At 44.5% G+C, this 25,918-nt stretch overlaps 1 protein-coding gene across 1 annotated transcript in view; it reads left to right on the top strand.

The window, feature by feature from the left end:
* LOC125456615 (probable voltage-dependent R-type calcium channel subunit alpha-1E) overlaps positions 1-25,918 on the top strand; it is a 714,016-nt gene that overhangs the window by 610,283 nt on the left and 77,815 nt on the right. Inside the window, exons 24-28 of the mRNA XM_059647713.1 lie at positions 4,793-4,922; positions 15,891-15,950; positions 16,654-16,760; positions 17,569-17,580; positions 18,616-18,712. Of these exons, the coding sequence (XP_059503696.1) occupies positions 4,793-4,922; positions 15,891-15,950; positions 16,654-16,760; positions 17,569-17,580; positions 18,616-18,712 (406 nt within the window). The remainder of the gene's footprint in view (positions 1-4,792; positions 4,923-15,890; positions 15,951-16,653; positions 16,761-17,568; positions 17,581-18,615; positions 18,713-25,918) is intronic.

The following is a 25,918-nucleotide window of genomic DNA, read 5'->3' as shown; positions in this document are numbered from 1 at the left end:
ACTCTGGCTATAAGAACTACTCAGAGACTGGGAACCTTGCAGTGATTAACACAATTCCTGACCCCAAAGATTGTACAAAGGCACAAGTCAGGAGTGTGATGGAATATTACCCACTTCCCTGGAAGAGTACAGGTCCAACAACAGTCAAAAAGCTTAGACCATAAGACCATATGACATAGGAGTGGAAGTAAAGCCATTCAGCCCATCAAGTCCACTCCGCCATTTAAATCGTGGCTGATGGGCACTTCAACTCCACTTCCCTGCACTGTCCCCAAAGCCCTTGATTCCTTCTGAGATCAAGAATTTGTCAATCTCTGCCTTGAAGGCATCCAATGTCCCAGTCTCCACTGCACTCCGTGGCAATGAATTCCACAAACCCACCACTCTCTGGCTGAAGAAATGTCATCTCATTTTAGTTTTGAATTTACCCTCTCTAATTTTAAGGCTGTGCCCACGGGTCCTAGTCTCTCCGCCTAACGCAAACAACTTCCTAGCATCCACCCCTTCTAAGCCATACATTATCTTGTAAGTTTCTATTAGATCTCCCCTCAACCTTCTAAACTCTAATGAGTACAATCCCAGGATCCTTAGCCGTTCATCATACGTTAAACCTACCATTCCAGGGATCATCTGTGTGAATCTCCGCTGGACATGCTTCAGTGCCAGTATGCCCTTCCTGAGGTGTGGGGCCCAAAATTGGGGCCTAAATGGGGCCTAACTAGAGCTTTATAAAGCCTCGGAAGCACATCGCTGCTTTTATATTCCAACCCTCTTGAGATAAAGCTTGACATTATCCCGGACAAAGCAGCCCACTTGATTAGCACTACATCCACAAGCATCCACTCCTTCCAACATTGATGCTGAGAAGGAGCAATGTATGCCATCCTAAATCTTCCAAACCCATGACTACTTCCATTTAAAAAGACAAGGGTAGCAGACATATAGAATCTCCACCACCTCCAAATTCCTTTCCAAGCCACTCAGCATCCCGACTTGGAAATAAATTGCCATTCCTTCACCATTGCTGGATCAAAATCCTGGAATCCGCACCCACACCGCATTGTAGATCTACCTACAGCACACGGACTGCATCAGTTCAAGAAGATAGCCCCCTGCTGCAGTGAAAAATTGCTGGAGAAGCTCATCAGGTAACACGTGTGGAGAGAGGAGCAGAGTTAACATTTCGAGCCCATTCTGACTTCTTTAGATCTCAAACTGGACTCAAAATGTTGACACTGCTCCTCTCTCCATATTGTAGTCATGATTGGTTGGTGATGGTAATGAACTTCAGGTTATTGGCCCCTACGTGAAACAACATGTGCATGACTTTCTTGTAGGAAAGATGCGGGGAAATGATCTGTGGGGTCCAACCAATAAGCAGAAAGACACTTATCCCACTTTGAACCAGGACAAAGCATACGAACACATTGATTCAAGGAAAGCTGCTAAGGTCATATGATATTGGAATGAGCAAGTCCTGTGAAAAAATAGATGGAAAATCTGTGCTTTAAACCATCAACATCAACACATTTTTAATGAACAGACACATTTCTATAACATACATCTGTAATAACAGTACAGTGAAGCAAATCCTCACAGCTGTGCATATAAAGCCTAGATCTGGGCACACCACCCCTCCCGCCACAGTGTTATCTGAATGTTTATTTATCCTTTTTGAAACAGAGTTCCCCAGTCTTTCAAAAGGGGAGATAAAAGCTGGGTTGGAGGGAATTGAACATTTAATGTCACAATACGTTCAAGTCACTCACTCTGTGTCACGTAGAATCTACATAGTGCATTCAGTCAGTCAGTCTCCCAACCTCAACTGTTTGTGTTAACCTTGTAAAGTGATGTTAACAAACTTCCAGACATCTCCCTCAACAAGAACCTGTCTCAAGATTTTTGAGAAGATTTGTAGCTTTGGGCTGTCGATGCGGTTGTTGACTTGCTTACCGAGCTGGTGCATTTATTTGCGGATGTTTAATCACCCTGCTAGGTAACATCATCAGTGCACCTCTGGTAAAGGGTCAGTGTTCTGTCCCGCTTGTTATTTGTGTGTCTCGACTTGTTGGTGTGGGTGGCATCACTTGCAGATTTGTTTCTTAGTGGTTGGTTTTTGGGCTCCAACTCTACACGTTTGTTAATGGAGTTCTGGTTTGAATGCCAGGCCTCCAGGAATTCTTGTGCGTGCCTATGTTTGGCTTGTTCTAGGATGGCTACATTGTTCCATATGAATTGGTATCCTTTGAGACAGGAACATTGTAATCCTACCAGCAGACAAAGGGATCACGACTGTCATACTGAACAGAGCACAGCGCAGTGAGAAAGCAAACACTTTACTTGCAGATACCGACACCTACTAACAGATGGCAACAGACCCAACTCCACAACTGGAAAGAGATAGTAGGAACTGCCGATGCTGGAGAATCTGACATAACAAGGTGTAGAGCTGGATGGATACAGCAGGCCAAGCAGCATCAGAGGAGCAGGAAGGCTGATGTTTCGGGCTCAAACCACTCGATCCACTCCACCCAAGAATTCCTGAACATCATCAAGGACACCAGAATAGATGAGGACAAGATCATGGTCTCCTTTGATGTGACTGCACTATTTACCTCCATAAACTTTCCCCTGGCTAAGGAAACACTAGCCTCACTACCAGGGATAAAGACACCCGACAACACCAACCCCATCAGCAAAGTCAGCACCCTCAAACTACTGGATATATGCCTCACAATCCACTTCACCTTCAACAGCAACGTATATAGACCAATCATTGGTAAAACCCATGAGATTACCGATATCAGGATTAATAGCGGAGGCTACAATGCAAAGACTGAAATGAACAGCCCTCCCTGCCATCCATTCAAAACTATGGATCCACCATGTGGATGCCATCTTTGTCATTATCAAACACTCCAAACTGGAGGAAGCCCATCTAATCCCTAAACAACATCCTCACCGGCATAAAATTCACTAGGGAAAAGGAGAACAACAACAAACCTCCTTTCCAAGACGTGATGTCGAACATATGGCCAATGGTGACCTCCAGATCAGTGTACACAGGAGGGCCACCCGTATGGACCAGGTACTCAACTACAATAGCAATCATCCCAATACTCACAAACGGAGCTGCACTAAAACACTGTTTAAGTGAGCCATGACACTCTGCAGCACCCCAGAGCTGCGCAAAGCTGAGGAAGAATACCTACACAGTGTCTTTGGAAACGACGGCCACCTGAAAAGCATAATGCACCGATGCTTACACAACAGACCACAACAGGAAGCATGACATGTCCAGAGACACTAGCCACCCTTCCCTACATTAAGGACATGTCTGAAATGACCAGCAGATTACTCCATCCTTAGGAATCATGGTAACTCACAAACCAACAGCTTCATTACGACATCTACTGGCAAGAATAAAGCGTCCGACAACCACAACTAACAGAACCAACATTATTTACAATATACCATGCAAAGACTGCCAAAAGCATTACATATGGCAAACTGGAAGGAAACTAGCCATCAGGATTCATGAACACCAACTAGCTACCAAGAGACATGACCAACTCTCATGCATTTCAATACACATGGACAAAGAGAACACTGATTCGACTGAGACAACTTAGCTATCCTAGAACAAGCCAAGCAAAGTCACGCATGAGACTTCCTGGAGACCTGACATTCAAACCGGAACTCCATTAAAAAACATGTAGAGCTGCACCCCATATACCAACTGCTAAAACAAATACGGAAGTGATGCCACCCAACCCAGCAAACTGAGACACATAAATAACACTTGGGACAGAACACCGACACTTCACTGGAAGCGCACTGACAGTGTTCCCTAGCAGGTCAATGAAACGTCTGCAATCAAACCCACCGGCTCAGCGAGCAAGTCAACAACCACAAGAACCTGACTCTCTGGGTTATATGTGTTTCTTGAGCTAACATAAAGAAAACCAGAAAGCATGCCACCTTTTCCAAGGTCAGCTGGGAATGGGCAATAAATGCTGGCCAAGCCCTTGTGCACAAATCAAAATGAAAATTGTTAGCATGTTGCACACTGAAACAGAGAGGATAGCACAGAGCAGGCTAGAATGAGAGTGCACCATGCTGAGGAGATGCAGGTCTGTAAGAGTGTGCTTTCTTTGACCTGGGTGTTTGTGTGGTCGCAGGGAGAATGGGGGTGGATTGCCTCAGCTTGAGGGCTCTGACCCTTCCAACCTCCTGTCAGACGCTCAGACGTTCCTGGTGCCATCTACTGTTGACTCTCACACACATCCACCGAAAGAGTGCACCCTAACTCTTCAAACTTGATGGCAGATTTCCTTCCCTATCTGACATGAGTGAACCGGGTCAGTTTCTTTGACAATCATTGCTCTTATCTATTTAGCCAGTTTACATTCCAGCAGCTGCCATGGTTGCATTTAGCTGATGTTCTCCACGTATTCACCTGCGCCTTCAGGTTACTATTCCTTGACACGCCCACTGTCAGTGGAGATGTACGTTAGCGCGGCCGAGTGGGCTGTTCCTCAGAGACAAAGTGGTTCTTTTTCAACACTGGCCCGATGAGATTCTGTGCCCACCCTTTGAAATCTGGGATGGCAGCATCAGGGTGTGGAGAGGTGGGTGAGGTGTAGGTATAGGTGGGCAGTCAGACCGCGCTCACTAAGTCCCTGGCAAGCTGTCCCAGCAGGTTCGAGGGCCAGGACGACTTTGCCAACCTGCAAGGGGAGTCTCTTCCTCCATGCTAACTGTTCCTCCCTCTCTGTCTCTGACCTGGCAGGCTACGCAAGGCGTGTCACTTTGTTGTGAATCTGCGGTACTTTGAGATGTGCATCCTGCTGGTGATCGCAGCCAGCAGTATAGCTCTGGCCGCAGAGGACCCCATTCACAAAGACTCCGAGAGGAATCAGGTAAGGCTGGTGCATCTGCCACAGCTTGAGGGTGTGCAAGAGGGCTGCCAGGTACTGCCTACACACGGGCACCAGGTCACCACCTATGGGATTATCCTGGGATTCCTCCAGATATTGGAAACCAGAATCCAGGGCACTGCAGTCCATTTCTGCAGAATCTTGTAACAGAGCAAACCCTGCCGATTCATGCAAACACAATGAGAGTAGTTGAGACAGTTTTGCACTCGTGCATTAAATCTGCCCTTAAGTTAGCTGCAGAATCCCTCTGGCTTTGCGCTGTCAAAGAGTTTACTGCTAATCATCGTTACAGGTGGAGACATCCCCTGTCCAGGTAACCTTTTAAGGGCAGCTGCAGAGCCATCAGTGTTGAAAGAAAGAGACCAGGAGTTGAGCCACTTCCTTGTTATAGTTTTTTTATGCACTGTTTTACGTGCATTGCTTTATGATTATGTTTCTTTGCAGGGGTTGCTGGCTGGGCCAGCATTTATTGCCCATCCCTAGTTGCTCTTCAGGTGGTGGTGGGCTGTCTTCTTGAACTGCTGCAGACCACAAGGCATAGATGGACCCAAAACGTACTCAGGGAGGGAGTTGTAGGATTTTGTCTCTGTGACTCTGTAGGAACAGCATATATTTGCAAGTCAGGGCTGTGAATGGCTTGAAGGAGAACTTGCAAGTGGTGGTATTCCCATGTATCTGCTGCCTTTGTCCTTCTAATTGGAAGTTGTTGTGGATTTGGAAGTGCTATCCAAGGATCTTTGGTGAATTTCTGCACCTTATCTTGCAGAGAGTACACACTGCTGCTACTGAGTGTTAGTGGTGGAGGGAGTGGATGCTTATGGATGTGGTGCCAATCAAATGGGCTACTTTGTCCTGGATGGTATGGAGTTCCTTTAGTATTGCTGGAGTAGCACTCATCCAGGCAAGACTTTGAAATATATCACTGGTCCTTGACTGTCGCTGAGTCAAAATCCTGGCATTCTCTCCCTAACAGCACTGTGGGTCGACCTACACTATTCTAACCTCGGGCGACTGTCTGTGTGGACTTTGCATGTTCCCTCTGTGTCTGTGTAGGTTTCTGCTGGGTTCTCTGGTATCCTCCCATGGTCCAGACATGTGCATGTTTGCGTGGATTGGCCATGCTAAAATTGCCCATCGTGCCCAGGGATGTGTAGGCTAGGTGGATCAGCAAATGTAGGGATAGGGTGGGGGAATAGGTCGAAGGTGGGATGCTCCTCAGAGGGTCAGTGCGGACTTGATGGGCTGAATGGCCTGCTTCCATAGTGCAGGGATTCTATGCATCCAAGATACTGCTGCAGTTCAAGAAGGAGCTTGCTACCACCTTCTCCAAGGCGCTTACTGGTGGGTAATAAACGCTGGCCAGCCACCGACACCCACATACCGTGAATGAAGGAATGAAAGAAAACTTCAGTTTCTGCTGTTGATCACCCTGCTGCCACATCTCTTTATGGTAATTCAGTTACATACCTTTACTTCTGCTGACACCTTAAATGTAAATATCTTGCAAATGCTGTATGCATTCAGATAGCATGCTTTTCATTCTGTCTCTTTGAACACAGTTCTGTAATTTGACCCTGGTTGATTTTGGGGCAAATTCTGCTTTCCTTTTCCAACATTTCTATTTCCCATAAATCTCCCAGGAAGATATTAATCCTGGACCTCCTGGAATGTGATTCCCTCTTTTAAACAGGGCCCACCTGTCCCAGAACCTCTCACAGCATCCCAGCAATCTCAGTTGCTCCCTCCTGCCCTACTTTCCCAGCCATGTGTTTGTTTACTCAGTCTTCCCCCTTCGGTTCTCACCCATATGTGGCACTGGGAGTGATCCTGAGAATGATGGCCTTCCAAGGCTTGCTTTTCAGGCCGTTACCCAATTTCCTCAGTTTCCGCTGCAGGGCATCATGCCCCTTCCTACCCATGTCATTGGTGCCAACAGAGTCTCTATCTTCTGGTTCTTCACCCTCCCCCAGATGAATGGCCTGTGGTCACTCTGTGACATCCTAGATTCTGGTACCAGAACCACACACTGTCATGGAGTCACAGAGACACCTGTCTTTTTCTTCTGTCACGTGCACTATTGCCCTTTCATTCTCTTCAGCTTCCTTGAACCTCGTCTTCAAACCACCAGTCCTTACCCACCATGGACCTAAGCTACTCCTGCTATATTCCTATAGTACTTCAATGAAATATCGCCCTCACCAGTATCCAGAATGGAAATTCAGTTAATGAGTAAGATGCACTTCGGGGAACCCTTCAGTAAACTCCCTGTTCTTCCTAGATGCCCTGGTGATCAGCCATGTGCCCTCTGCCTGTCTGATCTTACTCTGCCGTGTGAACATGTTACGAGAAGTGCTCTTCATGTCATTCTCAGCTGCTGGTAAAATGACTCAGCACCCTGCAGTGCACAGCATCAGGACTGCAGAGGGATTTAAACCTCTCATAGATGAAGACAGAGACCAAGCCAGTGCAGAATGGTGGAGCGAGAACTGGAATGTGCCACGGTGCAAGAGACGCATGGGACCAGACCTTGTGACAAGGCAAGAGTCAGCAAGAGATCACAGATGTGAAACAACATCAGGAGACCAGGCAGGATTGTGGTCTTCCTTCCTCCAACCCACTGATATCCCATCAGATGCTGCAGGGAACAGTTCCAGAGGATGAGCATCAGCAGATGTACCACTTGGCTCTGTGCTGAGCAGAAGATGTGACCAACAAAGGAATGGGCTGGCTGTGTGTCTTCCTTCCTGGTGATCAATGATGTGAAGCACCAGCTTTGACTAGAAATAATGGCCAGTGATCAAGTGGTCACCAGCCAGGTGGTACTGTTCACCAGCCTGGTGGCTAGACAAGCTCAGAGAGCCGATGTCTCGACCGTTTAGGAGGATGTGACACCTAATTGCCCAATCTTCGGCTCGCAGTGGCTTTGACCTCTCAGAATCATGGGAGCAGTTGGGAATGTCCTGCTATATACAGTTCAGGAAAGTGTCCTGGGGACCCAGTCAGTAACCAAGAGGCAACCTCAACCTGGTGAGCTGTTCACTGCAGAAGAACTGGTCAGGGTCCTGTGTTGTCGGTAAATCACAACAAGCTACCTTTAATTCGGTTACTTGTTAAGAAATCTCACAGGCAATCAAACACTGAAATGATGATTTAAACTATTGCATGTAGCAACCAAAATATGACCCCTTAGGTAAGCAAGTTCAGCCTCACAACTCGCCTTGGCTCGAACTCTCCTTTATTATCAGTACACTCTGACAATGAAGGCCATCAGTTTAACTGGGACAAGGTAACTGTAGTAGCCCAAGTCAAATATTGACATGCACGGGAATTCTTAGATGCATGGTTCTCGACCTGTAATGCAATCAACAAACGTATAGCATAGGACCCCATACTCAAACCCATACAGAACAGAATCGGAAATGACACCACTCACCATAATGGACCGGACAGTATAAAAGCGGAGTAGAACAACATCGGTTCATCAGAGACTCCAATGATGATGTTATCTAGCATGGTGATGAGACATCTGAACAAAACCAAACCAGCTTGGCGAGCAATTCAACAACCTGGCTAGTACCAAATTAATGGTAGAATTTAGCTCCGATTCCAACCAACAGCGTCTGTCTCTGGAAGTGTCCAGTCTTCGATCCTTATGCATTGTTGTTCTCCAGAGATCTGCTGGTGTACGATCCTTTTACAGATTTTCATGTCTGTGATATGGTATTATTGGTGATTTTTAAGATTCACTCATCCAAATTATTGCAAGTCTGCAGCTTGCCTTCTTCTCGGAAAAAGCTTCCTCGTTCCTTGTTATATTTGGCGTTAACTGTTAGAAAACATCACTTTCCTGCAGTTAAATCCTTAAACTCTTCTGCATGGCCATCAGTTGTCTTTTATTGGTATAAAGCAGCCAGTTATCAAACAGATGTCAAAATGGTTTTGTCCCTGTAACTTAAACTCCATCTTCTCTCAGACACGGCTAATTGCTTTCAGTTCCTCTGTAAATTCATCCTTGTCCTTTAATAGTTTATTCCAGACAGAGTTATTGCTGCTCCTTTCTGTGTGTAACAGTTTATCTTTTGTTGATTCATTCACACCATGAACAGTTATTAAAGCTCTGAAATTGACACTGTTACCAATGCCCACCTCACAGCCTCTGGGCCCAAAAATTGACACTGGGTTCCTGGCCAATGAGATTCCAAGGAGACTCTAGAGCACCAAAGACATTTATATCATCGATCCCATATGGTTGAACTCCTGGGGAAACTGAGGCAAATGTTTCTGGAGACTGGTTGTAGGTTGGCACACAACCCAAACCCGAGAGAAGGCAACTTCACGAGATGACAGCGGGGTTCGTAAGTTCATCAAGAGAAAACATATTAGAATATAGAACATAGAAGAATACAGCACAGCACAGGCCCTTCAGCCCACAATCTTGTGCCGAGCCTTTATCCTAAACCTAAAGTCTATCTAACCTCCACCCCTACCTTATACTATAATTCAAATGCCTACCTAATAGCCGCTTAAATGCCCCTAATGAGGCCGACTCCACTACCCTCGCCAGCAATGCATTCCACACCCCTACCCCTACCACTCTCTGAGTAGAGAACCTAATTCTGATGTCTCCCCTATATCTACGTCCACTCACTTTAAAACTATGCCCCCTCATAATGGCTACCGCATCCCTAGGAAAAAATCTCTGGCTGTCCACTCTATCCATACCTCTGACCATTTTGTACACCTCTATTAAGTCACCTCTCATCCTTCGTCATTCTAAACAGAAAAGCCCTAGCTCTCTCAACCTTTCCTCGTAAGACCTTCCTTCCATTACAGGCAACATTCTGGTAAATCTCTTCTGCACCTTTTCCAACACTTCCACATCCTTCCTGTAATGAGGCAACCAGAACTAGACACTATACTCCAGATGTAGCCAAACCAGGCTTTTGTACAGCTGGAGCATAACTTTACGGCTGTTGAACTCAATCCCTCTATTAATAAAAGCTAACACACCATATGCCTTCTTAACAACTCTATCCCCCTGGGTGGCAGCTTTCAGCGAACTGTGGACATGAACCCCCAGATCCCTCTGCTCCTCCACACTGCCAAGAATCTTTCCATTAACCCTGTATTCTACTTTCAAATTTGTCCTTCCAAAATGAATCACCTCACATTTTTCAGGGTTAAATTCCACTTACCACTTCTCAGCCCAGCTCTGCGTCCTATCAATATCCCTTTGTAACCTAGAACAGCCCTCCACACTATCCACAACTTGACCCACCTTAGTATCATCTGTGAACTTACTAATTCGCCCTTCTACTCCTTCATCCAAATCATTTACAAAAATCACAAATCGAAGAGGACCCAGAACAGGTCCTTGATTTACACCACTCATAAATGAGCACCATGTTGAAAATTTTCCATCCACTATCACCCTTTGCCTTCTAAGGGTCAGCCAATTCTGAACCCAATCTGCCACATTTCCCCCAATCCCATGCCTCCTTACTTTCTGCATGAGCCTACCATGTGGAACGCCTTACTTAAATCCATGTATACCACATCCACTGCTGTATCTTCATCCACATGCTTCGTCACCTCTTCAAAGAATTCAATGAAGTTTGTGAGGCATGCTCTACCCCTCACAAATCCATGCTGACAATCACAAATCAAACAGTGCCTATCCAAGTGATCATAAACCCTATCTCTCAGAGCCCTTTCCAATAATTTACCCACCACTGAAATTTCCAGGGTTATCCCTATTCCCTTTTTTGAACAAGGGAATGATGTTTGCCACTCCCCAATCTTCTGGCACTATACATGTGGACAGTGAGGATGAAAAGATCATCACCAAAGGCCTTGCAATCTCTTCCCTTGCTTCCCATAACATCCTTGGATAAACCCTATCAGGCCCGGGGACTTATCTATCTTCAACTTGCTCAAATTCACATTCATGGAAAGCAGCTGAAGAACTTTGCTGACTCTAAGCACAGGAGCCCTCTTGACTCTGGTGCAGTGTTCAGCTCTTGCCCACATAACTGAAGCTCAACAGATATGTTGACTGTGGGATCTATTTCACTATCCTAACCCGTGGGGTACAAAATGAAGACAGCTGCCTGGAAGACAGGGAAAATGAAAAACTGCACATGGAATCATGTTCCAAATGTCACCCTTTCCAGATCCCAAGATGCATCAGAAACCCAGGAAACAATGAAGGATGAGGGGTAGAGGCCAATCTCTAGGAGATTCAACTACTGAAGAGTAGAATTAAATGGTAACAAAGCCAGAAAATTTTGCTGGCAAATTACAACAGGTCTGGCAGCATCTATTGCAAGAAAGTGGACTTAACAGTTCAGATCTGACGACTCTGTTCTGATGGTAGCCATAGGCATCACTGTGGTTAGCTCTGCTGCCTCACAGCATCAGAGACCTGGGTTCAATTCTATCTTTGGGCGACTGTCTGTGTGGAGTTTGCACATTCTCCCTCTGTCTGCGTAGGTTTCCTCTGGGTGCTCTGGTTTCCTCCCACAGTCCAAAGATGTGCAGGTTAGTGGATTGACCGTGGGAAATGCAGGTTTACGGGAATGGTGTGAGATGCTCTTTAGAAGGTTGATGTAAACTTGGTGGGCTGATTGGCCTCTTTCCACGCTGTAAGGATTCTACGACTAACCAGAATTCTGAACCATCACCTTGGGATAAGATGACAACTCTGATCCAAGTAATCTCTGCAGAAAACAGGGTGAGCTGTTATCAAATGCACTCCATTATATTACAAAGGAGTTGTCGACACCTCTCTCATAATTAAAACCAAAACCCTCAGAGAAACTCACCTCGTCTCATAATCTATTAAATGAGTGGTTAAATGAAAGACATCCCTGCTACTCACTTTATAATCCATGAGTAACAATTTATTTATCTAACTCTAACAATCAACAAGTAGTTAACAGAATGACTAACAAACCGAGCAATTCCTCCTTAACTATTAATCGAAGAAAACAAAATTTAAGTGATATGCTGTTCCAATAGATACAAATCCCACTTATATAAACCAAATTAATTATAAAAAATTAAAGCTTAATCTCTCGAAATTACAGCCAGAAAAAGTCTTCCAGAATGTTGTCTCCTTTGCTGTTGTGCAGTCAGGGATATCTTCCTCCATCAACTTCCTGTGCAGGAATATTAGCTATGAGTGCTGTAATACCTTTACTTAGATAGTGCTTAATCTGAGAGTTTAGAGATTTCTGAGAGAGCCAGCGAGTTTTCTCTTAATTTAAAGCTGATGGCTGTGAGAGCTGTTCTATTAACCGGTGGCAGCTTGCTCTCAGGCTAATTTTCAAATGCCGTCTTCTTTTATAGCCTCAGTGACCTATTAATTTCTTTCAATAGGATTGGTCCAAGGCTGTCAAAACCACCAGATTTAAATTTAATTGGGTTTTGGTATCTAGGACCTGCTTTAAGTTACTTGTTTAAATTCAAAAACTTGTTGTTTTGGCAAAAATGCTGCTTTGCCTTGTAACAGTATAGCCTTTTAATACAACGTTTCAATTTTAAGAACTGTCTGTGTTTCTGCTGCTGCATGCACATTTTTTTTTCCAAAGCACGTCTTTTAAAGGGACTATGCACTCATCCCCCTGTCATTTTACAAACAAATTCTAACATCCTAATTTCCAATCCACAAGTACTATACCAAATTTGCAACAATAGATAAGGGTAAAACTTTGGTGGTTGTTAATTGGTGTGGATAAAAAAAATAGTTAAAACACTGGGGTGTGGTGTCAGGACATTTGTAAGAATCTATGCACATGAGCAAAGTTCCTGATTTTTGTTTCATCCACAGACTGTGGCCAGCACTGGCCAGGCCAGCATTTATTACCTGTCCCTATTGGACCCTGGACAAGGTCTACCTTCTTGAATCATTACACTTAATGAAAATGTCATGTTTTTACAGTAGAAGGCTCTGATTAGAGCACAGTGAAATTTTCAAGTCATAGCTCTGAGTGTTGTACAGAGACTGGACTTTGACGAGGACAAGGACTATCAACTAAACTAGGAATTGGACAAAACACAAAGCCCCTGTGATCGGGACGTATTGGTGTGACTGACCAATTCAAAGATAAACTCATAAGAAATGTAAATAAAGAGCTAGATAGCGAGGAAGAATTTGGTATATGCTTTAGAGTGCTAGGTAGGAGACACCCAGTCTTGGCACACAGGGTGATGGCAACTTCCACCAGGCTGCATCTGATGACTTTGTCCTCAGCCAAAGATTGCCCACTCCGATGACTGAGAGGACCCTTAGTTGTGACCAACCCATCTCCTGACACCATCCCTTCCCCTCACTCCCAGAGCAGTGATAGGCTTCCCGTGGTTCTTGCTTCACACTCTGCTGGACTCCACATTCAAAGGATTACCTTCTTGCCAGGGTATCACCACCAAACACAACTCCTCTTCTACTCCATTGTCTGTATATCACAGGGATCATTTCCTCTGTAACAGCCTGGCTTATTGCTCTATCCCTCCTAACACATTCTCACAGCCCCAACAGCACCTTGCTGCGCATTAACAGAAGATGTAAAACTCCTTCCAAGGTCCCAGACACACCTTCCAAGTGAAATAGTGTTTCATTTGTACTTCATTCAATCTGATCTACGATACTCGCTGCTGATACTGTGGCCTCCCTAGCATTAGCGACACTGAATACAGACCAGGTGACCTCTTTGAGGAACACCTCCAACATGTCTGTAGGAATGATCCTGACTTCCCAGTTGTTTGCCATTTCAATAACCCACCTTGCTCTTAAGCCGATATTTCTATCTTGGACCTTCTGCAATGTTCCACTCGAGCACAACTAAACTGAGGGACACCATCTCATTTTCTGTTGAGGGAGTTTACCATCACAGTCTCCACATTGAATTCCATAATTTCAGAAACTGACTGCATTGATATTGTTCTCCATTTCTATTATACTCCTCAGTCGTGTCATGTTTGTATCTTGTTAATTTTGCACTCAGTAGCAAGGACCAAATCTCTCCCTCCTGCACCTTAATTTACACCAGTTGTCCATCTCCTTTCCTCTATCATTAACATGCTGTTTGTCTTTTGTGTTGGGGCTCCACACCATCTGCTCCCCTTCCTCCTCCTCTGTCTCTATCCAAAATTTTAAAAGAAATTTCTAACACCTTTCAGTTCTGAAGAAGAGCTGTACCAGACTCAAAAGTTAACTCTGTTCCTGTCTTCACAGATGCTGCCAAGCCTGCTGTATTTTTCCAGTATTCAATATGTTTTGTCTCATTCACACGTTTCTCCAGCTTATCCTCTGCTGGGATTGCTGATGGCATAAGTAAGGATAAAGACACACAAGCAGTTACAGTGGGAGCAAATACTGAGTTCTGAAAAAGAGTCACCGGACCCGAAACGTGGACTCTGATTTTTTCTTCATAGATGCTGCCAGATCTGCTGAGCTTTTCCAGCAACTTCTATGTTTGTTCCTGATTTACAGCATCCGCAGTTCTTTTGGTTTTTAAGCAGTTAGACCACATAGGGGCAAGTTTGAAAATAGACTTGGTGATCAAGATGCTGGAGTGGATTCTTCCCATGTGACACTTAAAAAAAAGATTTTCCTCAGCTGGGGTCATTGAAGAGCTAAAATACACAAACTGTGCTCTATTTTGACTTATGCATCTTTAAATAAAAACTGATGTGTTGGGCTCTTCCATCGCTGAGGATGGGGATATTTGTGAAGTCTTCTCCTCCACTGAGCAGTTTAATTATCCAGCACCATTCACTGGATGTTATAGGACTGAAAAGCTTAGATCTAAACTATTGGTTGTGGGATCGCTTAGCTCTGTCTTCCCCTTTGTGGCTCATGCTGTTTGGCGTACAATTAGTCCTGTTTTGTAACTTCACCATGAATGCCTGGCACTGCTCCTGGCATTTCTTCCTGCATTCTTCATGAATCGGGAGAGTATCAGAGAGGTCAAACATTTGATGCTTAAAAGTAAGCAAAGAAACATATTTTTGATATTGAAGGAAAATGGACTTTCAGGAAGAAGACAAAAAAAGTTAATTTTGCGAATCAGTGCAACAGCTTGAAAAATAAGCAACTTCTCGGCAACTGTAAGCCCCATTCATGCTGTTACATAGGTCTAGCCCTGTGAAAAGAATGATAAAATGATATTGTGACACACTTAATGTTTCTGAATCACTTTTTAACCATAATGTCTATCAAGTTAAAAAAGATAGGCTCCAAAGTACTAAAGCAAGTATTAAACAGTGGCATGTTTCTTGTTTAAATGGACAATGGACATGAAAGAGAAAGCTTCTATGATCAGTTTTCTTAAATGCCGATTTTGCTAGCTGCCTAATGAAACATTGTTCTCCACCATTAAACATCACGTTTTATGAAGCAGTTAAGGTCCTTGTTTTCATCCATACGCAACACTTTAGGGCAATATCTGGACTGTTTTTGGATCTTGGATTGTTGAAGCAATATCAGAAACAAACAGGAGGGTGCTATGGAAGCAAACAGGGTCTATCTGTACAGCAGAATGCAGTTAATGGAGGATATAGTGATGTACAAATGACAGGGGTGAAGTGATTTACAGTAGGAGTGTGTGCGTGTGTGTGTGTTCCTGTATCAATTATTCTCTGCCCACAGTCCCGTATGTTGAGAGGCCTGTTTGCATTGCACCTAAGTATTGAAATGGTGTCAGATAGATATTACTGATGGGCAAGTGAGGGACTAACTAAGTTATACTTCTGGCCTTTCAGAGGAACAGCTCAGGGACACCAGAGTCCAGCTGCAGGCCCTAGTGGCTACAAGTTCTCATCGTCAGGTGTACAGAGAATTGGGAAAGGGAGATTGTAAACAAGGACCTAGCCTCCAATCAGAAAGAGAGTGTTTGATTGCTCTGTAACGTCTTCACTGAGCTTTCTGTCTCTGTGTGTCTCTGACAGGTGCTCAGGTACTTTGACTATGTGTTCACTGGAGTCTTCACATTCGAAATGGTGATAAAGGTAAAACAGTTCATGCCCAAGCTCTGACCTCAACTCCTCCTTTTTCTAATCCCTGTCTGCTACATTGACCACTCCGTCAACAACGTACTAATGTGCTGCACATTCCTGCTCTCAACTGCTTGCTTCCCACCATAATGTCTGATTTCAGTCCCTCATTCCCTCACCTTGGTGTCAAGGTCTTCATTCCCTCACCTCAATATTCAATCCCCCATTCCCTCACCTCAATATCCAGTCACTCATTCCCTCACCTCAATATCCAGTCCCTCATTTTCTTACCTCACTATCCAGTCCCTCATTCTTTCACCTCAATATCCACTCACTCATTCCCTCACTTCAATATCCAGTCCCTTATTACCTCCCCTCAATATTCAATCCTGCATTCCTTCACCTCGGTATCCAGTCCCTCATTACCTCGGCTCAATATTCAGTCCCAAACTCCTTCACCTTAGTGTCTCGTCCTTCATTTCCTCACCTCAATATCCAGGCCCTTGTTTCCTCATCTCAATATCCAGTCCCTCACTCCCTCACCTCAGTGTCCAGTCCCTCAGTGTTACATACTGCCCAAGCATGTAAAGACCTAATGTAAAGACCCAAGCATGTTTGACCACATGACAGCTGCTATAAGAATGCAGATTGTTGTTTTTGTGAAAGAATAAAATGCTGAAAGAGATAAACTGCTCATTTCGGTCTGATCTTCCTGCAGATGATTGACATTGGTTTGATATTCCACGAAGGTTCGTATTTCCGCGACGTTTGGAACATTCTGGATTTTATTGTGGTCAGTGGGGCCCTGGTTGCATTTGCGTTCACGTAAGTGACTGACATCTCTCTTCCAGCTCAGCAGGTTGGGGCTCGGTGGGGGGTGAGGTGGGCTTGCTGTGTGAAAGTTTCAGTGTGGCAAGGGGAAGTCGGGGAGGGGGATCGGGGACAGTGTCAAAGTGGGAGTTTGGTCAGATTGAGAACAAAATTCCTGCACTCTCCCCAGCCAGCAAATAATCCCGGGGCAGGGACAGCACGGGGTTCGATAGAGAGTGAAGCTTCCTCTACACTGTCCCCTCACCTAACACTGCCAGGACATCAGCAGCATGGGGTTAGATACAGAGTAAAGCTCTCTCTACACCGTCCCCATCAAACACTCTCAGGACAGGGGCAGTACAGGGTTAGATACAGAATAAAGCTTCCTCTACAGAGTGCCCATCAAACACTCCCAGGGACAGGTATATTAAAATACTGTGTTTTTATTGATGTGATGTAGAAATATTGAGGATGTAAATAAAGACTGTCTGCTGGGGAACAATCAGGGTCATGGTGAGTTTGTTCACTGTAGGAAAGGCTGCACACACAAGTGAGTTGCTGTGTTGCCCATTCACTTGGCAGTGTGTGGCACCTCGAGGCTGCAGACTGTGTGGTACTCTGCCGAAGCAAAATCCGACGCGCACCGCTAACTTTTCACAGTCCTTAGTGAGGGTGCTGCCTGGCTGGTCACACTACCATGTGTCTCTGTCCATGTGACGGTTTGTCTCTATTCCTGCTTACCTTGGCTCAGAATTTCAAGAAGCCCGACTAATCCTGTGCTCTTCTCTTCTTTCTTCAATGGCTCCTGCTTCATCTTGGACAGGAATCTTATCGGGTAATTATAATCCAGATCTGTCTGTGTCTCAGCCTGAGCATTCCTCAGAGACTGACATGTGTCATCTGCTGGATTGGGATCCCATGATGTGGTGGTTGAATATTGTTGTAGGCCAGGGGGATGTCTCCTTGTCATCTAGGGACAATTGTTGGGAACGTAGGGGAAGGAAGCTCCATAGAGTTCATCTCTGGAAAAGGCTTAGGCCTCGTTGGGCTGATCTGCCCTTCTTTTCTTAAATGTTCTTTATAGCTAACATGATCAGAAGAAAAATGGTCAGATACCTTCACACTAACCAGGCTACGGGGAAATTAACAATAGTTGTGTGTTGTCCATCTCTGAAGTGTTTAATACCAGTGTGGTGGGTATAAGTCTCTGTACATTTCATGTCCATGTGTTCCAAGTCTGTGTTTAATGCTTGGATGTTATATCACTTGATATTTGATACACCTCTATAACATACGTCTGTGTTTAACATTCATGTCTTATAATCCTGAAGCTAACATCCCAGTGTTGTATATCTCTCTGTTTGATCCCTGTGAGTTCTACATTTCAGTTCTTACTGCCTGTTACTTGTACACTTGTGTTTAATGTATTATGTATATCTATGTAGTATACTTCATACTCAATGGCTGTGTGATTTACACTCACCTTTTGTGCCTAAGTATCATTCTTCAGCATTTAATGCCTGTGTATTTTACAACTGTTTAATGCCTGTGCTTTTATGCCTGTTTTTAATGCCTGTGTTTTCCATCTGTGCTTTATGCCTGAGAGGCAATGACGGGTCTAGGCCCAAAATGTCAGCCTTCCTGCTCCTAAGATGCTACTGGCCTGCTGTGTTCATCCAGTTCTACACCTTGTTGTCTGTTTAATGTCTGTGTTTGTCTCTGTTTAGTGCCTAATTCCTGTGCTTTCCAACTGTGTTTGATGCTTGTGTGCTGTGTGTGTTGTGTTTAATGCCTGTCATGTCTCTGTTTTTAATGGTCAGTGAGTTCTTTGTGTCAGTGTTAAATGCCTGTCTGGTTTGTTCACCTGTAGGGGCTCCAGTGGAAAGGACATAAACACAATCAAGTCCCTCCGTGTTCTGCGAGTTCTCAGGCCCCTGAAGACTATTAAGCGGCTTCCAAAATTGAAGGTATGGACTTTTAATATAGAGTTTTATCCGACAGCACCGCGTCTGGTGCCGTCTCTATGATATGGATGTAAGTCATTGTTGTTGTGAACTTTCCACTGCTATCCCTCCTCATTTCCAGATTGCTGATCCATAGACACACCTCGGTCTCACTTCATTGAGCTAATCTCAAAACCTTTGCACATTCTCCTCCCACAGCCATTACTTCTCCAGCAGCTTTGAGCTGTGTGAGTTACTGCCCTGATTCCTCCTGTGTTGTATCTACTGTAGCACCAGAAGCAAGGTGAAATAACTCCAAAGAAGCCACATCACTCTTCATTTACACGTGAACAAACCTTGAATTTAGCGCTGCCTCATTCAGAGTGGCAGTATCTCCGACACTCCCCCTTATTCTTTGTCAGTCAGGGCTCCCTGACTGGATCAGATTAACGGCCCCAAACGGGGAACTTGCATTCTTTGAGCTCCAACTACAATAGACTGCACAGGAAGCTCAAAATCACACAGTCACATTTCCACAATATTTATACAACTCCATCAAGAAATGTAGACCATAAGCTAAGCATACTGCTTCAGTCATTGCTGAAGCTATTGCAAGGTCCTTCAGTTAGAGACATAGTAGTGGAGTGGTTTGGTCACTGGCTCGGTAATCCAGGGCTGTGGATTAATGCCCTCAGGACAGAGGTTCAAAACCCATCATGGCAGATAGTGAAACTTGAATTCAATAAAGCTGATTTTAAAACTGGCCTAATGGTCACCATATGACTATTGCCACTTATTGTAAAAACCCTGGTTCACTATTGCACTTTAAGGAAAGATTTCTGCCATCCACACTAGGTCTACATGTGACTCCAGAACAGTGAGCAATGAGGTTAACTCTTAAGCACCCTCAGAAAAGGCTGAATTTAAAACTCAGTTCAAGGGCAATGAGGGGTGGGAAACAAATAGTGGCCCCTCCCAGTGATGCTGACATCCATGGAAGAATTTTTTTTAAGTCTCAACATCCACATTGAACACTGGTTCTGACAAAGGGGGAGGGAGCGGGATTTGTCACACAATTCCTTATCATGGCTACGGTGTACTCATCATTTTTCCCTCTTCCCAGCACTTCCAGTTCTAATGCAGATAGAGCCATGAAGCACGGAAGTAGACCCTTTGCTCCAACCTGTCCATGCCAACCTGACAACCCAATCAGACCTAATCCCATTCGCCAGCATTTGGCCCATATCCCTGTAAACCCTTCCAATTCATATACCCATCCAGATGCCTTTTTAATGTTGCAGTTGCATCAGCCTCCACCTCTTCCTCTACCAGCTTGTCCCATATATGCACCACCCTCTGCGTGAAAAATTTATCCTTCAGGTCGCTTATAAATCTTGCTCCTCTCACCTTAAACCTATGCCCCTCCAGTTTTGGACTCCCCCACCCTAGCAAAAAGACCTTGGCCATTCACCCTGCCCATGCCCCTCATGATTTTATAAACCTCTGTAAGGTTACCCTGCAGCCTCCGACACTCCAGGGAGAAAAAATGCCCCAGGCTATTCACGCCTCTCCCTATAACACAAACCCTCCAGTCTTTGCAACATCCTTGTAAATCTTTCTTACACTGTTTGTAGTTTAATAAAACCTTCCTATAGCAGGGCAATCAGAATTGTATGCAGTACTCCAAATGTGGCTGCCCAATGTCCTGTACATCTGTAATGCGACATCCCAGCTCCTGAATACAATGCTCTGACTGATGCGTGCCAAATGCCTTCTTCACCACCCTGTCTACCTGTAATTCCACTTTCAAGGAACTATATACGTGACTATGTCACTGCCTCACCGTCACTGCCTCACCGGCCCCGGCCTCACCGTCACTGCCTCACCGGCCCCGGCCTCACCGTCACTGCCTCACCGGCCCCGGCCTCACCGTCACTGCCTCACCGGCCCCAGCCTCACCGTCACTGCCTCACTGGCCCTGCTCTCACCGTCACTGCCTCATTCTCACTGCCACTGCCTCATTCTCACCGCCACTGCCTCACCGGCCCCACTCTCACCGTCACTGCCTCACCATCCCCACTGTCACTGTGACTGCCTCACCATCCCCACTGTCACCGTCACTGATTCCCAGCCCCAGCCTCACCATCCCTGCTCTCACTGTCACTGCCTCACTGGCCTAGTCTCACCGTCATTGCCCTCAACCTCACCGTCGCTGCCACACCAGCCCCACTCTCACTGTCACTGCCTCACTAGCCCCACTCTTAACGGTCCTGTTCTCACCGTCACTGCCTCACCGGCCCCAGTCTCAATCGGTCACTGTTTCACTGGCCCCGCTGTCACCATCACTGCCTCATCAGCCCCACTCTCACCGTCACTGGCTCACCGTCCCCACTATTGATCCGCTGTTGCTACAGGTCACAACCCGTGTGTTCGGCTCCAATCCACGTGGCTCCCGGTTGTGACCCAGCTCCTCAGGTCGATAGTTACAACGGATGAAGGTGGGGTTATAGACTTAGTGCAGAGGGAGAGGGCAGAAGAGACAGAAAAAGGGAGGGACACGGAAAGGAAGGGGATGAGAACCAGTGAGTAGAGTGGTGCTGTGAATGGCGCACCTTACCCAGCCGCCATCTTGCCAGATTCCTGACAGTGCATTCCGTCCCCTGTTACTCGCTGCGTGGTAAAGTTTCTTTTTTACATCACCTTTGCTTCTTTTGTGCAGTGATTTAAAAACAAATCAGTTTTTTTGACTTTTGCTATTAAGGTGGGTAATTTGACACTTTGCCGACATTATACTTTACCTGCCAACTTCTGGTGTCCCCTGCCTACATCTCTTCGCAGCCTCTTTGTGTTCTACATCCAGCTTACTTTCCCACCTGCCTCTACATTGGCTGCGAATTTTAGATACCTGACAATCCGACCCCTCACTGCTTCACCACGATTGGTTGTAACTTACTGGGCCCCCAGCCCAGAACATTGCAGCACTCCACTCATTACAACCCACCAACCTAAAGGCAACATGGGTGAACTATTTTCTTTTGTTTCAGTTTTACCTTTATTCATTCACGGCATGTTATTTCGTGGAATGTGATTTTATTTTCCTCTAGACGCTACTGATAACCATTTTAGATGATCCCCCTTGGTCTTCTATTGCTTTGTTTTTCTGTAAATGGTGCACATTTATTCTTTCCAGCTTCCTTTTGATTCCTACAAAAAACGTCATTCATTATTTTAGATAACAAGATGTAGAGGTGGATGAACACTACAAGACAAGCAGCATCAGAGGAGCAGGAAGGCTGGCATGTCTGAAGAAGGGTCCAGACCCGAAACGTCAGCTTTCCTGCTCCTCTGATGCTGCTTGGCCTGCTGTGTTCCTCCAGCTCTACACCTTGTTATCTCAGATTCTCTAGCATCGGCAGTTCCTACTATCTCTCATTCATTATTTTGCCTTTTCTTCTCATTTCAAGATCTTTGCCGTAAACCTTTTAATGTTGTGATTGCTATTGCTTCGATGTTCCATTGCACGTGGCTCGTTCAGCTTACGCAATGACGAAGAGAAAATATTGTTTCCTTCTTTCTGCTTTTTCCGTCAACTTTTGTCAGTTGCAGGGAATAGTTGTGTACTCGCACACATAAACGTACAAGTCTAAAGAGTAAGTCAACATTGGAGAGCAGAGTACTGATTCAAATAAAATCAGGTAGCGTTAATCAGGAAAGGCACAGATGTTAATAATAACAAGGTGCCTATAGTAATTAGGATTACTTCAGGGAAAGTACTGTAAAGTTAAATTTAAACATGCTTTATCTGATAGGTTGAAGCATTTGCGAATGAAATAAGTATTTTACTAGCCCTAAATAATTTGACCTTATAACCAGTGCAGAGACACTTTGCAAAGTCACCAAAGGTGAGAATTTTTTTTAAAAATTCCAGGTTTGATTGATTTTTGGAAAAGACATACAAAATGGAGAATGAAATGTATGTTAAATGAAAGCTGTGATAAAGGCAAAAGAGGAAAATAATCTTTGACCAGAATATGGAGATGTGGAATCAAAATGGATACAGCTATGAAATAGAAAAAGATAGAAGATATTGGTGAGAGTAGTTATTAAGCCCTTAACAATGGCTAGAATTTTGGAAAGGTTGGGCAGATATATAGGTGCTTCATTTTGACCAGAGAGGCTAAATCCACTCTCTTGATTTTCGAGAATTCCTTAGATTCTCAGGTGATCCCTGCCTGTTGGAAGATGTCAAATATAACCCTTTTTTCAAGAAAGGACAGAGAAAGAAAGTAAGGAATTAAAGTAGTCAGCCTTACAATAACAGCCTGAAGACTGCTAGAATTCATTGATGGAGCTTATAGTAACGGAGCACTGTAAAAAATCCTAAACCACTTAGGCAGAGTCAACCAAGTTTAAGAGAAGTCTTGTTAGACAACCCCTAATTTAATTTCTTGAATGTGTAACTGGTATGACAGATCAGGAGCAGCTGTTAGATGATGTATATGTAGTAAGCTGAGCTCTACCCTCTTTTATTTGAGCATTGGCAAGCTTTATTAAATATTGATACAGCTAGTCAGAGAAGCTGCATGTTCTTGTGAGTGAACTGCAGCAAAATTTATTGTAAATGGCTGTATACACTGAAAGGTAAATAATAACGGGGAAGCAGGAAATGGCTGAGGAGTTGTACGAATATTTTACATCACAGTAGGCGATATTAACATCATCTCCAAATTATTAAATATTCAAGGGGCAAAAGGAAACAAGGAAATAGCACAATAAGTAACAGTTGAGAAAAAGTGTCAATGAAACATATTGGGGCTAAAAATCAATAAGTGCATCAGTATCGAAAGGAGTGCAGTCTAGGATATGAAGGGAAGAAGCTAGAAATAGCGGAAGCAATCTTCCGAGAATCCTTAAATTCTGTAGACAATTGGAAAACAGTGTGATAATTTTATTTAAAAATGAAGGAGATAAAAAAACTACAGGTCAGTCAGCTTAATGTGTGTTATTAGAAAAATGTTAGAGTCTGCTATAAAGGATGCGATGGCAGAGTGTTTAGAAATGCGTACTATGATCAAGCTTTTGAGGTGGTAACAAGCAGGATAGATAATGGGGGACATTTAATAAGTTTAGATTTTGAGAGGTAGTAGGAACTGCCAATGCTAGAGAACCTGAGATAACATGGTGTGAAGCTGGGTGAATGCAGCAGGCCAAATAGTATCTGAGGAGCTGGAAAGTTTGATGTTTCGGGTCGAGACCCTTCAGAAAACTCTTGACCTGAAATGTCAAACTTTTCTGCTCCTCTGATGCTGCTTGGCCTGCTGTGTTCATCCAGCTTCACACCGTGTTATCTTAGATTCTGAGAGGTTGGCTAATGTACCACTCATTAGGCTACTAAGAATCGTAGAGTTCCTACAGTGTGGAAGCAGACCATTCAGCCCATCGAGTCCATGACCACCTTCCAAAGAGCACCCCACCCAGAACCACTCCCTTACCCTATCCCTGTAACCTTGCATTTCCAATGGCTAATCCACCTAACCTATACATCCCTGGACACTACAGGGCAATTTAGCATGGCCAACCCACCTAACCTGCACATGTTTGGACTGTGGGAGGAAACTGGAGCACCTGGAGGAAACCCACACAGATTGAGGGAGATTGTGCAAACTCCACATAGACAGTTGCCTAGGGTGTAATTGAACCTGGGTACCTGGCACTGAGAGGCAGTGGTGCTAACCACTGGGCCACTCTGCACCCTCCCTCCCACCCCATACTAAGATAAAAGCCCATGGTGTTGATGGGCGTATATTAGCAAGGGTAGAGGATTAGCTAACTAATAAGGATGATGTGAAGGTACCGGTGTTCAACTGGGATGGACAAGGTCAGAAATCACATGACACCAGTTTATAGACCAACAGGTTTAATACATCCTCATCAGTGCCCCTTTGATCTTAAACTAATAAATTCTGTGTCTGTCTCACTAACACGTGAAAAAGGAGCAAGGCTCCGAAAGCTTGTGTTTTCAAATAAATCTGTTGGGCTATAATCTGGTGTCATGTAATTTCTGATCTAACAATAAAAGATTAATCACTACTAATAACTAATAAGAGTCAGAGAGACAGGGTAAGGACAGCATTTTCAGGATGGTAATCTATAACTAGTAGGGTGCCACAGGGACCAGCGCCAGGGCCAAATTTACTTACAATATATAATCATGACTTGAATGTGGAAAGTGAGTGCACTATTGTCACGTTTGTGAAAGAGACAAAAATCAATGAGAAGCCAAGTGGTAAAGGTCACACACAGTATGCAGTGGGATATGGAAAGGCTAAGTGAGTGGGTAAGAATGTGGCAGATGGAATATAGCGTGGGGAAATTTGACTTTATTTACTTTGTCAGGAAGAATAGAGGAGCAGAATATGATTTAAATAGACAATTACCACAGAAGGCTTCATAAAAGAGGGATTTAGATATCCTTGTCCTTAAATCACAAATAAACTAACGACAACTTATGTGGGTGGTGGGAAAGACAAATGGAATGTTGGGCCTTATTTCGAAGGGAAGACAGTAAAAGGAGAGAGGTTTTACCAAAACTGTGCAAGGCACTAATCAGATCACAACTGAAATACTTTGAGGAATTTCTTCTCTTAGGGGGTAGTGAATCTGTGGAATTCTTTGCCGCAGAGGGCTGCAGAGGCTGGGCCATTGAGCATACTTGAGGCTGAAATGGATTTTTATCAATAAGGCAATCAAGGCTGATGGGGAAATGACTCTCAAAGATTGAGAGTTAATCCATTGATAGATGTCGCATTCTTATGGAGCTTGACCTATAAATGAGAGTCTAGAACACAAGGCCACAGTCCCAGGTTAAGTAGTCAATCACTTATAACTGAGTTAGGACAAACATCTTCAATCGGAGAACTGTGAATCTTTGAACCGCTAGTGATCTGTTAATTTTTAGTTTTGATGATTTCAAAGGCTGCGAGTGATTTCGAATTTGGGGATAGAGTGAGAAAATGGAATCAAGATATGGGATGTCAAAATCTCACTGAATGTTGGAGGAGCTGAAAAAATCTACTCCTGCTCCAGTTTCCTCTGTTGTTCAGCCCGGACTCAAGCTAATACTGTCGACCACTCAATGTCACTCAGTATGGGGAATGAAAGGGACCTGAATGATGAAGTTAAAGATTGCGAGGGGCCAGTGGGCTCAGGGCAGTGTCCTGACATTACGAT

This window comes from Stegostoma tigrinum, chromosome 8 (assembly GCF_030684315.1).
Source record: "Stegostoma tigrinum isolate sSteTig4 chromosome 8, sSteTig4.hap1, whole genome shotgun sequence".
Classification (NCBI taxonomy): Eukaryota; Metazoa; Chordata; class Chondrichthyes; order Orectolobiformes; family Stegostomatidae; genus Stegostoma; species Stegostoma tigrinum.
Note: the sequence above shows the minus strand (reverse complement) of the source record. Positions and strands in the feature narration are given on the sequence as shown.